The sequence below is a fragment of the Cyprinodon tularosa genome, unplaced genomic scaffold (assembly GCF_016077235.1).
Source record: "Cyprinodon tularosa strain WSP-4 unplaced genomic scaffold, ASM1607723v1 ctg278, whole genome shotgun sequence".
Lineage (NCBI taxonomy): Eukaryota > Metazoa > Chordata > Actinopteri > Cyprinodontiformes > Cyprinodontidae > Cyprinodon > Cyprinodon tularosa.
The window spans coordinates 459,005-474,531 of record NW_024038983.1 but is presented as its reverse complement, the minus strand read 5'-3'; the positions used below and the strand labels follow the sequence as shown (position 1 = coordinate 474,531).

General features: G+C 38.6%; 1 protein-coding gene across 1 annotated transcript in view; it reads right to left on the bottom strand.

The window, feature by feature from the left end:
- The window catches only part of ncanb (neurocan b), a 259,178-nt gene that overhangs the window by 121,213 nt on the left and 122,438 nt on the right, over positions 1–15,527 (bottom strand). Inside the window, exons 7-9 of the mRNA XM_038290276.1 lie at positions 12,108–12,401; positions 9,545–10,378; positions 1,976–3,124 (exon numbers count right to left, since the gene is read on the bottom strand). Coding sequence (XP_038146204.1) covers positions 1,976–3,124; positions 9,545–10,378; positions 12,108–12,401 — 2,277 coding nt within the window. The remainder of the gene's footprint in view (positions 1–1,975; positions 3,125–9,544; positions 10,379–12,107; positions 12,402–15,527) is intronic.

Below are 15,527 nucleotides of genomic sequence, written 5' to 3'. Positions count from 1 at the left end.
TTAATATATAAGGAAAAAAATTTCTAGTTGAGTAAGGTAACAAAGTATTTGTACTTTATTACTTGACACCTCTGTTAAGGACTATCAGACAGTGAAGGAGTTTAATAAAATGAGTTTCACTTCTTTATATCCCTTTGCAGACATAAGCACTAAATTAAACATATAACATAATTATACATGTTAGTAGTTCTACATAATGTTTGAATGTCTTTCATTTGTAGATTTTTACTGGATTGTATGAAATAAAGTCATTCATGAATTCATTGATTTTGGACAACAACTTTTGTTAATTTACTTTTTGTTACTTTATAACAGATTCAGTTTTATTGAGTCAAATGAAAAAAATAAAGCAAGCTCACTGAGACCAAAAAGAGACTATTTCCATCTCAGTGCACAAAAAATGTGAGAGAGAAAAGGTTAAGGCCAGCACTGAAAATGGGGCAGAGTGAAAACAAGCAAACAGGAAAAGCAGAAAGCAGCAGAAAGCACAGTCAATTTCAGGTCCCGTCTTCTAGTTGTGTCTGCATTGATTTGCTGGGCACTAGGTTCTCTGTCGCTCCCAAGTTCATCTAATTGCACTCACTCTGACCCAGTAATTACTTGCTTTAGACCTAGTTGGTCTCACCTCAGTGCAGTGCATTGCTGTCTGGAGCTGTCTCTGTAATAGCGTGGGAGTGAGAGAAATGGAAAGAAAAAGAAGGCTAAAAAAAACGAGAACTAGGCTGGAATAAAAATCCATGTCAGAGCAGAAGTTTGCAAAAATGAAACAACAGACCATAGAAAAGAAAAAAGACGCTTTAATTTTAAGCCATTTAAAAAGAACCCTGAACTCAGGATGTATGCATAAGCCCTAGCATCCTGCCTGGGCTCTAATGCTTTAATTCTCATTAAAAAATTATCACACTGATAAGAACTGATTCCTTCCCAGCACCGCCCCAGTCACCAGGAGTAAATGCATGGACACCAACTGCCACAGCCCAGAGATTAATCTCTAATCGTTATAGTATATAAAAAAAACTGTAGAAACTGTATTTTTGACTAATAATAAAAAATGAATTTAGGGCAAGATGGGTACAGACTGACCATCATTTATCTTAATATTAGCCATCATGGAGCTCAAAGTTTTCACCTGTGACTTCTTTAGGGGGTGCCTCATTTTACAATATTTCTATCAATTCCGTAACTCTTCCTCATAGGGAAATATGTGTATTAAAGAGGTAAAATGTGAAGTTTAATTTCTAAAATAATCAACTTTGCCATTTCCCTGTCCAAGCAGGGTTGCACAGGACTGCAGCATTAGATAATTGAAGGGGAGTTTGGTCTCATGTATGGTGTTTTCTATGTTTTCTATGTTAATTTTAACATTTCTTTGGATTCTGTTTTGTCTTGGTTGGTAAATGTATTTATTAGCCGTTCATTTAATACAAATATTCTTGCTTCTTGTTATTTTGCAGCTGTATATAATGTTATAATGTTTTGTTTCTTATTTAGTTCCACCTCTATATAAAAAAAAAAACATGTCTGCCATTGTTCTGATGATGCTGTAGTTTGGTTGATGTGCTGCACCACAAAGAATTAAAGACATGTCAGCTGAAAACTGTTTGGAGCCTGTTTATTTCAACCAGTTTGGGTCCCACCTCAAAGACTGCTTGGCCTCCTGATAAGTGCATAAAAGAGGGATGATGTATTCCTTTTTAAGATGTTTTATTTAGGAATGTTAATACTTGGCAGGAATCGGACTGTGTGAGGTTAGTGGAGTTGCACCACAAAATGGGTTTAAAAATTTCAATTCAGTATTTAACAAACGGGTGATTTGTCAAACTTGGGAACATTTAGGTTAAGCATATAAAAATATTTCTGTAAAAGGTCAAAATATGTCCAAAGTCCTGAAGTTAAATAAATTCAAACTGATAAGAAAAATCACTTGATTCTAATGATGGATTTATTATGTAGTGTTAATAAAGAAGTAACTTACCTGATGGAAAGAGGCCGAATGCCCAGTCTGGATCAAGACCTCCAGACGCATTGGTAGTATCTTTATTGCTAATAGTCTCTGGGGTTCGGAGCTCTTCTTGTTGTAACTCTTTGGAAGGTGTCTGATCATTTCCCACAACAAAGATTTCAGTAACTGCAGATCTGGATTCCATTTCTGTAAGGACAGTCTCAGATTTGAAGGCATTGGTGACTCCAGTTTCAGATCCTTTAGTAGGCCTCATAGTCACCAAGGGATGACTTTGTTGGTCAGGTACGCTAATCTTATCCTGCTCTTTCTGGACCCATGAAATAGATATAGACGGTTCCCCTGTATAAGAGGTGTCTGAAGTATTTTCTATGGTAGCGACTGTGGTAATAGCATCTGCTTTTTGTGGCTCTTTGGCCAAGGTCTCCACCGAGGTGACTTCAGAGGTCGTCAGGCTCTCCAGCAGGGCTTTAGTCGTGGTAGCCACCCCCTTTTCTTTACTCTCATCTTGTGTTTGCGAAGAGGATGGCAAAGACAACGTAGTAGTTGGGCTGTGGACATAAAAGATATCGCCCTCGGCATCCAGAGCTTTGACTGACTCCATGGTGCCCTGAGGTGAGGTGGTGGGTTGATTAACTAGCAGCCACTGAGACAGAGTCGTGTACTCACTCAGAGTAACAAAACTGCCTAGTTTGGGTGAAGCTTTGGGTGTAGGACCTAATTTGGCACCACTGCTAGTCAACGTGTTGACTTTCATTTCAAAGTCAGTCAGAAAACTGTTCCCATTTCCACTACCTTCCATGTCTTTCTCCTCTCCTGAAACAGCCCTGACTTTGCCAGACAAAGTATGTGCACCCTCTGGATCCTGATCTTTGCCTTCACCTGAATAGTTCTCCAGGTCTTCTTGGAGAAGGGAGGTGTGCAATGTCATCAACTCCAGAGGTCCTGCTTTAGCTTCTTTTGGCCCCCAAGATTCTTGCTCATCCAAATAGGCCACGTTTCCTGGGATTCTTGGTTTGGGGACAGTCACTGACGTAAGGCCCCATTGGAATTGAGCACTGGAGACAGAAGCGAGGACGTTGCCTTGACTGGAACCCTGAAGACCAGATCTGTTGCCGTGTTCAGTAGGTGGAGGAATTTCAATAGGTTCCAAAGGAAGAAATTCTATGAAAAAAAAGAGACACAGAAGATTAATGAATACAATTTTATAATGTAAGGATGATCATTTATGGAGGTCAAATCAGCAACAAAAAAAACAAAAAAAATTAAAGGTATATTTTTACAGATCAGTTTTAGAATATTCTTGAAAAGGTGGCACTAACTGGTGTGCACAAGATACTTTCTGGTGCACAGGTGAGACTAACTGGTGCACACAAGGAATTAACTCGTGTGCACAAGACACTTTCTGATGTGCACAAGATACTAACTGGTGTGCATGAGAAAGTAACTGGTGCGCACAAGATACATGCAAATGTGACTCTAAATGCTGCACACCAAATACTTTCTTGTGCGCACAAGGAACTAACTGGAGCACACAAGATACTTTCTGGTGTGCATGTGAAGCTAACTGGTCCGGACATGAAGGTGTCTGGTGTCAAGAACATTTTTTTTTTTAAGAAACACATTTTGTTTTAAAGTTATGATTGTGACATCGAGTAAGATTCAGCTAAACACTTGGAAGAGAGGGGACAACGTTCCAGGGGACAGTGCTAAAGCAAGCAGGATGACAGACCAGGAGACCGACCAGATTAATCTGGATTAACAATCCATTGCATTTGCAGTGTGATAGCCAAATAACCAGCTCCACTGACAGCTACATCTTAGCTCTCTGTATTTAGATGAAGTGATCCACTGTGCCTTATCAGCTAACAAATTTTAAACTCAACTCTGTCAACATGATCAATAATTCATTCTGTCTGCATGAGTGAGTCATGGCTGCTATGAGGTTCTTTTTTTTTTTTTTTAGGGCAGTGCTGCAGTTGCATGTGTGTGGCACCGAGGGATGGAGCGTTCATCATCGGCCCCTCTTCGACTTCCACAATATGTCCCAAAAAGTACAGCAGCATACCTCAACAAATTAGCGAAAAGGTCAGAACTTGCACAAATATGACCGTGCATAAAACATTAAACTGCATTTAAATTATTCAGAAGGTGCTCCACTGCCTTCTGCGTTAGTGAGGTTTATGAGGTGGGGTTCATTAACATAAAGGCCTTGTAGCCAGGCATAATTGCCCTATTAATGATCCAAATAGGTAATTACATACTTTTACTTTGCATGCTGATGGAAGTGGAAATAATTAATCACATTAATCTGGTTTTCCACGTAATGATCCGTTAATAAATAAAACGAGACAATTAGGTATAGGTTTGAGTGATTTCAATGATTAGACCACTAGTTCAGTTCACATTTGTTACCTTAAATCTGTCAGTTGTAGACTAAGAAGGACAAAAAATAAATAAAACCAAAGCAGAAATGCTGCAAAACAAACTTATAATAAGCCGTTTTTCAGACTGTAATTGCGTGCTTCCACTGTAAGTGCTTTTGCTTCGCATTCACTCCACTTTACTGGGGTAAACGGGCTGCTAGATCCTCCTGGGTCAGGCAGACATCATATTAAATTGTGAAAATGGAAGAGAAACAAAAAGGGAAGAAGGGTAGCGGCATGGGAAACGTTGTACCATCTATAGATATGGCATCTAATAAAATATATCGAGGACTTATTGCAGAGAATTATGTCAGGAGCATCCGCATTACATTTTTCAATAGAATGAGTTCAGACAAGGCGTGACAGAGCTGATGTTAGAAATATTGATGCTTTTTTTAAGAGATAACATGGAAGTGCCTGTAGAGCCCAAAACGCATTTAACAGACATTAAAAACTATTTAAAAGCACAGGCTGATTAATAATTTGTTAGCCTGAATGTATGTTTTCTCAATGTGAGACCTCTTCTGCACCACGGAGTCCAGCCAGAAATGCTACGTAGAAAACCCTTAAAGGTTATCTAAATAATCAGCTAATGGATTATTACACCTATAACCTCTTATTTAATTTGTCATTTGTTGAATCTGCTCCATAAAGGATATCATAAAAAAGAAGTAACATCTGAAACAGAGATTTTATTAATTTTATATATATATATATATATATATATATATATATATATATATATATATATATATATATATATATTTTTTTTTTTACAGAAGTTAAACTTTCTGCAAGAACACACTTCTTTGTCTGACCATTCATTGGACGGTTATCCTGTGAAGTTGTCTAAATATAAAGTTTTTAAAGTTTTTGCCAACCAGTCATCCTGACCCAGACATTGTCAAAGGAAACTCTCCAAATGGGGGAAACACAATCAGTAGGATTCTCAGAGGAATTGTGAAAATCTGCAAAGTGCTATTTGAAACTAACATGTCTGACGTTCAACCCAACCAGGCTTTTGAGGGCAATGCACCTCTAGTGACAGGGGATAAAAAAAACAAGTGAGTTGAACTGCCTTCACAGGCGGCATGGAGCATGAGCAGAGATTTAAGTCTGCAGTTTTTATCTTGACTTGAAACAGCAAATTTGAAATTCTGCTATCTGGTAAAAATGATTGACAGCTATAGCAATGATCTATAGATGGAAAATGTAGTTTGCTTACTTATGCCAATGTTAGCCACAGTTTCCTTTCTTACTTATTTGTATATTTCAACTGATATTTTTTATATTTTGACTTATTATTGTGAATTGTTTGTAGGTGAAGTAAAGTTCACTGCTTTAAAGATGCTGTTTATTTTTTTAATTATGTGTCAACGATTAGCTGAATGACTCCAATCTTCCAGGGCTGTGTAACCTTTACAATCCAGAGAGACATTTTTCAGTTCAGTCGAGGTAAAAAGGCAAGTTAAGAGCAACAAACATTGCATAAACTGTATTTATACCGCCTGTCATTTGTAATTTTTAAAGAGCCACTGTGTATTTTGTTCAGCTGTTTTATTTTTGTTAGTTTGAAAATGAAGGGGGAAAAAAACTTAAAATAGATGTGTTATAGGCTGCTCAAATTCATGGAAAGTTGTGGTATATATTTTTGCCCTATTAAAAAAAACATAATTCTGTTATATATAATGCATATATATACAATATACTTTGGTATTAGTCAAATGGGAAAATGCTAAAACCTGCATTTGTTTCTATATTGATATATTAGGATTTGCTGGTCTTTTATCAGTTTTATCAAAAGTGATGAGTCATTGTAGAGTATCAACCTGACCCCTTCACTGATCTCATATGGTCTCTAATTTTTGATAATTTTTTTGGTTATATATTCTAAAGAAATCAAAACTCCTCAATACCAATTCTTTTCCATTGGTTTGAAAAAGGTGACATTTAAGCCATTAAACTTGTTGAATGTGTAGTGGGAAAAGCAAAGCAAGATCAAAAACTTCTTTAATTGCAGGAATGCTGCGATTCACTTAACATCATGCCGGGTTTTATCGCAGACAATTCAACCCACTGATGCATCCAGAGGAAGGCACCTAAACTCAACAGCTTCCCATCACAGCACCTCTAAAGAAACATGACCTCTCTTCTCTTTACCTTCTTCTCTCCAGTTTTCTCCCTTTCTCTGCTCCGTTGCTCTGGCTTTGTTTTTTTCCCCACCCTCCACAGTGATCATTAGAGGAGCTGGGCCCTTAATTGGCGGAGACGGAGATGGAGATTTGAGTGAACAGTTAATTGGATAAGCCTGTAAATAATGCATGACGACTAAAGCCTGAGTTTACATTAATGCCCTGAGATGGGGTTGCCATGGGATTTCAGGTTTCACAGCGGTGAGTATTTATATTAATAAAGCCAGCAAGTGCAAGGTGAGAAAAGCAAAGCACTTATCGAATAATTCCTCCTAGCTGTCTGTGTAAAAGTGTTTGTCTTAATCTCTGTCTTCTCCTTTCAGCTGATGTCAAGGATGCGTGCTGTGTTTGTCATTACTATTAGAAGAAAGCAGCCTTCCTGAGCTGCTGGCCATGCTGCACCCTCATCCTGTGTATGTGTCTGCTAAAAACTTGGCTTGGAATTACATTCGGCACATTCCTCAGGGGGATTTTGGTGCTTTTCTAAAGTACTAACACCCATTACAGGTTTGGAAGTAGAAAGGAAGTAATACGTTTTTGTTATATGTTTTACAAACAAAAATGTGTGGTAAGCAGGTTTATTTTTTCTCTTTATGATCCCCCTAAATAAAATACAGCAAATCAAATTATAGTTGGAGGTGAACTCATCCAAGTGTAAATTAATACTAGAATTAGGGCTGAAACAATTAATCAAATGAATAGTGATTAATCGATTATTGAAATAATCGTCAAGTATTTTAGAAACCGGTTAATCATTAACTAGAACGTGGATCCTGTAAAATATGCCTTTAGTTAACAGAGCGACCCACTTAAAGCAGTAATTATACCAACATTTTGAAAGAAACCTTTTGCATTTTGCATTTACGATTTAAAAAAAAACTATTTTGTCTGTTAAACTGCTCTATCCAGAAGTCCTGAAGGGAAAGTTTTTGTTTTACCTGGTTTCATTTTGTAAAAAGTCTTCCTTAAGGAATCTCTGGCTATCTGATTATCAATCAATTAATCGGAAAAATAATAGACGGATTATTCGATTTGTAAAATAATCGTTAGGTGCAGCCCAACTTAGAATAACTACAGATCCAAGAGATGAGTTGGGAAACATTAGTGAACAATTTAACTGATAAAGAGCAAAGGACAAAGCGGACATGCCAGGAACAAATAGGTGGAGAAGCTAAAAGCAAGCCTGTTCATTTTACAGAGACATGGCCATCCACTTAGACTGATAGGGAAGGACGGGAGCATTAAAGCTTGTTAAAAGGACCCTGTTTCACTTGGCACTACATAAGGCTGAGCTTTTCAAGATGAATAAATCTTTTTTTTTTTCTAAGGTCATTTAAACAGTGGTGGACTAAGTACTCAATAGTAGTACTTGACTGAAAGTATTGATACTCAAAGTCAAATCTTACTCAACTATACTGTAAGTAAAAGTTACAAATATCTGCTAAAGATAAAGTATTGAAGCACCCAACTAGGAAAATACTTGTTTTCAGAAGTAAATGCATTTAAAAATACTTAATTATTAAATAGTAAAAATTTTCTAATATCAGTACATCTCTTTTTAAAGAACTTTTTAACTTTCAGAAACCACCTGATGTATGTATGCATAGAACCACCTGCTACAGATTCTACACGACCTGGAAAGAACCAGCATAAAACGCCAGAAAAAGGGAAAGTGATGTTATTACTATTTATTTAAAATCACCCCCCCCCCCCCCCAAAAAAAAAAAAAAAGAAAGAAAACTTGATTATCCTCACACTTTCACTGTGGAATAGAGCTTTAAGGTTGATTCTTTTACCACAGAGAAACAGCAACTCCGAACAACTCATCCTACTGAACAACTTGGCCACATAAAAACAACTAACGCCTTAATAACATATATAAACTACAAAAAAATCTGCCCTGAATTTCTCATGTGTGGAATGTGATTAAATCTCTAAAACAGTGATTTCCAAATTCAGTCCTAAGTGCTGCTGTGTCTCATGTTGAAATTGCATTTCAAGAAAGAAAAACAGCAACAGTGTGGCAGAAAGACCCTGAACAGACCATCCTCATCATAAAACATGAGGGAAGCAGCAACATGTTATTGTTATTTCTGCAGCAAGGACTGGGAAGCTGGTGATAACTTATAGGAAGATACATGGAGCAAAATACAGAGAAATACTGCAGAAATATGCATCCCATACTTTCCAGGTCTTGATTCTGTAAAACAAATAAAAACATTGTATACTATATGATGAAAAAAAAAACACAGACGTTTGTCGCCATTGTCTGAAAAAAGGGCCACAGTACTCCTCATGTTGTTGGTTTCTATGTATTCATTCATAAATGGGTGGAGGGGATCTCAGTCATGAGCCCTTTTCAAAACATGTCAGCTGAAATGACAAACTGTTAACCTTTCCTATCCGCACATTTCTCAATTTTAGCCCTTTTGTTCCGTGGTTCACAAAGACCTTTTTCTGCTTTGTTTTCCTCTTTTGCTTAGATGTAATTCATTCAACGTGTTTAATCTTTTAAGCCTGATGCATCTTTAACTCTGAGGAGTAAGCTGCAGGTTTGGATGCAGGTCTGTTTTGTTTTGGACGGAGAAAATCTCATACGGCAAACAAAGCCCCGTCAGTAGGTATGACAATGGGGTATAAATAATATTCATTTCAACCTCCCCCCCACCCCCATACATACAGATTTAGCTTGTTTATGAGTACAGTTTAATTAACTTTCCTGTAATGCTTCATATAGTCCCCTTGAGGAATATATTACAAGATATTCCAGGGAAGAGAAGAGGAAGAGTATTTCAGAGGCGGAGACTCTTCCCAAACCAGCAGCATTGAAAGCATCCTGCCTCCATCTGAGGCCAAACCTTTTCTGTTCAGGACCAATTTTGCTGGAGTTGCAAATGAATCAGCTTGTTACTTCATGTTACAAGAGATTAGTGTTAGACACTTTAAAAGTAAGGATGGGTTCTCACCATTCGTAGTAGATTCCACGTCGCCATGAACGGAGCTGCTTCCTCCTCTTGCAGGTTGAGCGCTGCTGGCAATTTGCTCTCCGTTTTGGACTGACGGCACCAGTTTAATGAGAGGCACCAGCTCTTCTTCCCGCTCTGACAGCCCCTTTTCTGAACTCTGTGGTCCGCTGTTAGGAGCCCTGAGGGGAAAAGTGCCACCTCTGTGTTCTACGATGGCATTGTCCATGCTGCCCTTGTTTCCAATGGGTTTGGGAACACTTAGATTTTTGTTGAATGACACTTCCTCAGTCTGGTTCTCTGCAGCTTTTTCCTCAGGCGCTGTGGATCTGCTCTCTGCCTTGTCAGACCCTTTGCTTCCTGCCCAAAACTTAAAAGGCCTCATGAGAGTGTTAACAAATTCAGTGAGAAGACTGTAACTTCCCTGAGGCTGGGGGGTGGAAGAGGCCAAGGGGGATGATGCTGGGGTTCCTGATTCCACATGGTTCTCTGCAGCTTCAAGGTCAGGAAAGCTAGAAGTGACGTTGCTACCTGTTTCAGCAGAACCGTCCGGATCCATCTGGCTGATTCTGGGTCCATCGTGCTTCTCATCCCAATTTTCCTCAGATTTCAAGTCAATGAAAACATGCTCCTCAGATATGTCAGATGAGTCATTGCTCTTACTGAATGAGGGGGCTCCTGTTCTATTGAAGGAGAACCTGTCAGAATGGACAGATGTTCTGACAGAGGGGTCGCTTCTCTTGGCTTCAGCAAATAAAGACGAGATGTCCAACACTTTTCTCTCAGTCTGGTCCAAACCTTTAGCCTCAGAGGCTTGAATCGCTGCTGGATGATGGGCTGCAACACACAACATTCACAGTTTCCTTCATTTTCTGTATCAGCAGCTACATAACACCTGTTATTATAATCAATACTGCAGAGAGGACAAGTCTGTAGTTCATCTGATTTTCACAACCATTTCCTATCATTTTAGATAGATGAAGATAAATACATTTTAATAAAGTTCATGCGAATAATTATTGATTTCAAAAGCTCCGGTTTCCATTTATCGTCTTACTTTACTGCACATATTTGAGTTAAATATTAATGCAAATGTGCAGAGGGATCCATCCATCAAATGTTTGTTTTGACAGATTCCCAGTGGCTCAGTTTTTCATGCTGATCTTACTCACTTAGATAATTTGAGGTAATGCAAATGTTTCACTTTGGCGATGACACTTTGAAAGATGAAACCGACATTTTTCTCTGTCTATGGAAATGTCACTCTCAAATATGAAGTTGCTATATTTAGCAGTCAATGCAAGGTGTAAACAATACCGAGCTAAGAAAGCAGAGGTAATATTCCTCCATGTCAATATGGAGTTTAGTCAGATCAGTGTAAAACCACAAACTACAGTGCCTCGAAACTTTGTGGCGTCAGAAACCCAAAATCCAAGTTATTTTGGGGGATTTAGTGCTTTAGGTCCAAACTAAGTAGCCGATAACTGAGAAAAGGTGATTTTGTTTTAAGATTTTAACTATAGTGTAAATTGTGCTGTTCATTTGTATTCAGCAGTGCTGGGTCATTACTTTTTACCTCCTTCCACCACAGTTACAGCTGCAGTCTTATTGTGAACATGTATTCCAGCGTTTTACGTCTCGTGAATCAATTTTTGACAAAACAGCTCAATCCCAGTCAGGTTGCACAGATAACATATTTCAAAACCTGATTTTTCAGCATTGCCCGGTTCTCTGTCAATATCTGGTGATACTGGAGAACCTGTAAGCTCTCTTCCTTCAACTTATTTTGCAGAACGTGACCCAGAATCTCACGCTTTGGAATAATTCATATCATTTTTGGATTTAAGGTCAATTTAGGCGATTCCAGCATATGACAATGTTTTAATCTAACCCTTCTTATTAAAGCTGTTTTCTGCTACAGTCCTGAGTCTTTTCAATCTTATGTTCCTATGTTAGTTCCACCCATTTTACTATTATTTTCCTGACCTCTGTCCCCCCTAAAGAAAAGCCTCCCACTTGCTGATGCTGTGATATGAATACAAATGAGCAACTCAAACATGCAATTGTAAAAAAAAAAAAAAAGGTAAACCAAGTGTCATTTTCACTCCAATTTACAATTACAATCTACTTATAGCACCAAAAACATCAATAAATAAATAAAAATATGTGTAGCTGGAAAGTGACAAAATACTGGAGAGTTTAAGACATGTAACTGCCTTTTTAAGACACTGTAACTTGCCAAACTCTTATCTGGAGCATCATAAATTCACAAGGTCAGTCAGAGTAAATGTGAAACCCAGTTCTTTGTTCTCGCCTACTCCTCTTTTCATCTGTCTTCTCATTCTGTTTCTCCTCCTCCTCTGCGCAAAAAATACCAGCTCTCAAATCCATCAGGAGGAAAACAAATGTCACAGTCTTTCTCCAAGTCCTTCATGTGTGACACACATACTTAGTGCTAATTAAAGTCAGAATGGAAAGCAACTCCCTGGACCCCACAGTTGTTGCTATGGCGATTGCAACAATGATGTTACATTGACTTTATCATACAGCAGAGAGCTCTGGGTACCTCTGTAACAGTAGGCGTCGAAATGGGCAGTGGTGTCCGGGAAGCCGGTACGGTTTGGGTTGTTGTAGATGGTCCGCACCCCTGGCTCGTCTCCACCACAGTTCTTCCGCGGTACGTTGATGGGGTAGCGGACGCTGCCGTCTGCAAGCCAACCGGGATCACACTGGTCTAGGCCAGCCTGCCAAGCCAAGTAGAGCTGCCCAACGGTGGCCAGCTGTGCTCCTAGAGAGTGGCAGTGGGTGGAGGCTGTGGAAAGGCTCAGCTTCTGTGGCACTGTGGAGTGGAACACTTCACCTGGAGATGGAGACAGAATTGGTTTGAAAGTTGATTTAGCTTTTAAAAAATGGCATAGAAGCCTTTGATAATGTGCTTTTTTGTTACTTTATCTTATCATATTGATAAGTAATGAATAAATAAAACTAGAAATTCACTCTTAGAGCTCAGAATTCTGCCAAGCAGAACATTTAGCCCCTTATTCTGACTTAGACCTTCTGACTCTCAGAAGATCTGTATCATTACCATATTTAAACTGTGGCGCACCTCTGGTTAAAAAAAAAAAGTCCATAAACTCCATTTAAAGCTTCTCAGTTGATCCTGCTAACAAATCAACAACCTTCCCTTTTCGTGTGTTTTTATTCTTCAGTAAAAATACCTTCAGACTTTTTGAGTCCGATGCTGAGGCTGTCAATAATGACTGCTGCCACCCTCTGGTTAAGTGAGGAACTGCTTGGGGAACCAAATATCCCTATCTCACAATTTACAATAAATCCTGTATTAAGATTATGATCAGTATCATCAACAACATTTAATGGATTATTTCTTGGCATGAGGGACACCTCTGATAAAAATGTAATTACATCGGTCCATAAGAAGACAGACAGACAAAAGCACTCACAAACAAACTTGTCTAAAAACATCCCCTCCTTGGCGGAGGTAAATAATACATAAGTAGTATATGATTTTGCTATCATAATTTTAGGCCAAAATGTAGGATTTAGGTTTTCAAATTGTTGTTCACCAGGGTTTGTAAAAAATAACAGCTACCAATATTAGCAAAACATATTTTTTTCTACAAAAAACAATTTTTCCTGAAGAAAAATAGTCAAGAAAGAAAGAACATGTTGTGCCTCTGTCGATATATAATATCGTCTACAAAGTGTTGGGAAAAAAAAAAAAAAAAAAAAAAAACAACAACTATGGAAGAAGAAACCAGCAGAGCAACACAATAATCTATGAAACTCAAATCTGAAGGCTGAAAGTCTAGATGTTGGTGGAAAAATAAAAAGAAGTGTTGTTATAAAAGAGAAGCTTTGTTGAAATGGAAGCAAGCTAAAGTAGCATATGCAATACCTTAAACAAAAAGCTCCATTACAGAACATGACTATTAGGTTAATGAGTCTCTGAAAAACACAAGAGTGAGACCAGGTGCATGTGTGTCCCTGGTTGTACCCAAACATTTACCTGTCGCCGCTGGGATTCAGCACCAGCAATAATAGGTAAATGTAGAGAATGAATAAATATGCATACATGAATATTAAATGCAGTAATTTTGGAAGTCATTTGATGAAATATTTTACCTTTTTTATCATATAAACTCTTGAGGTTTTTCTCCAACCTTTGCTCCTTTATCATCTCAGCATTCGGTGCATAAATATTGTGTAACTAGCTTTAGAAAACTCCTACCTTACTTTATTGAGTTTGATGACACCTGCTGCTTCAATGCCTGATGATAAGCCCACTAAATAAGCTAAACCATTGAAAAGGTCAGCGTTGTTTTAAAACCTGCTGTTATAATAATTTTGCTCTGAAGTATGGAGGAGTGCAGTAAAGAATAGCAAGCATCTAATTTCAGCCAAGCAACTAGAATCAGATCTAAGGTAGAATGTGCTCTGGGTTGTTTGCTCTGGAGCTGCCTTTAAAAATTTACCCTTGAAAGTACTTTATAAAGTTTACGAAGTTGCTTAGTTCATTATTATTATTCTTTAAACTGCTCAAGCAGAAATTATACTGTTTTATGGTTTGATGGAGGAATTGCTGGAATAACCAGCTGTGCAGAATCCTGGCAGCAGGACCATAACCTGACTCCGCCAGATGGATTTGCTCCGCATATCCATCTGGAAACCTTCAGTTGAAGTAATTTTGGGAAGGGGCGAAAATACTGGTTAGCTGATTGGCCTATGTTGGTGATAGACGGGCCAAATAAACCAATAAGATCAACGAAGCATATGACGTACTAACAGCCAGGCTACTCTTGCAGAAACCAGTCGGGAGAAGAGCAAAAACATCTTTTCCTCTGAGAAAAGCCTCCAGAGCAGTGTTTTGCTCTTCTTTCAGTGAAGAAATACTCTGTTATTCCGATAAAACTTGCTCAATAGCCACGCTAACGCTAGTTTAATCTCCAGACTAGCCTCGTGAGACCATCCTGATCCCGCGAGCTTTCAAGATTTCGCTAATCAGTCTGGAGACTCTCCGTTGAAGAAAATTTGGAGCCGTTCACCAAACGAACGTCCAATCAGCGTTGGCTTTGAGTCGGGTCGAGGTGTGACGCAACGAGAAGCGCGACAGTTCAGTCTAAACAACATGGCGGCTTCAGCCGATGAAACTAGCGTTAGCGTAGCTATCGAGCAGGTTTTATGGGAATTACAGAGTATTTCTTCACTGAAAGAAGAGCAAAACACTGCTCTGGAGGCTTTTCTCAGAGGAAAAGATGTTTTTGCTCTTCTATCGACTGGTTTCGGCAAGAGTTTGATCTATCAATTGGCTCCTCTTCGTCGTCGCTCTGTAACGTCATAAACTTCGTTGATCTGATTGGTTTATTTGGCCCGTCTATCACCAACATAGGCCAATCAGCTAACCGGTAATTTTGCCCCTTCCCAAAATTACTTCAAGGGAAGGTTTCCAGATGGATATGCGGAGCAAATCCATCTGGTGGAGTCAGGTTATCTCCAGACTGATTAGTGAGTGAAATTTTGAAAGCTCGCGAGATCAGGATGGTCTCACGAGGCTAGCAGGACCAGGGATTTAGCCTCTATTACAGCACCCGGTCATCAAGGTGGCTGAAATCAGGACACTGCCATTTCTTTTTCTTATAAAACGAACATTGATCCCACATATGTTGAACAGTTACGGTGGAAAGCCGTAAGGAGCTAGACAGCAATACAGCTGTTAATTTATAATAACTTATAAGCTGTAGGATAACAGTACGCTAATTACCTGAGCACATTTAACCAGCTAATATTAGCAGTTAGCCTTATCATGGATTTTAGCAGCCAAAATTGTGTTTTTAGTTTTAATAGAGCTAAGTTTCTCTTTGAGGTCTAAAAGTGTTCGAAGGAATTACTTGACATCCATCCATCATTGCATGATTCAGAAAAGCTGCTGGGATTGGCAAAGCATGAAGAATGGGAATATAAGCGTAAT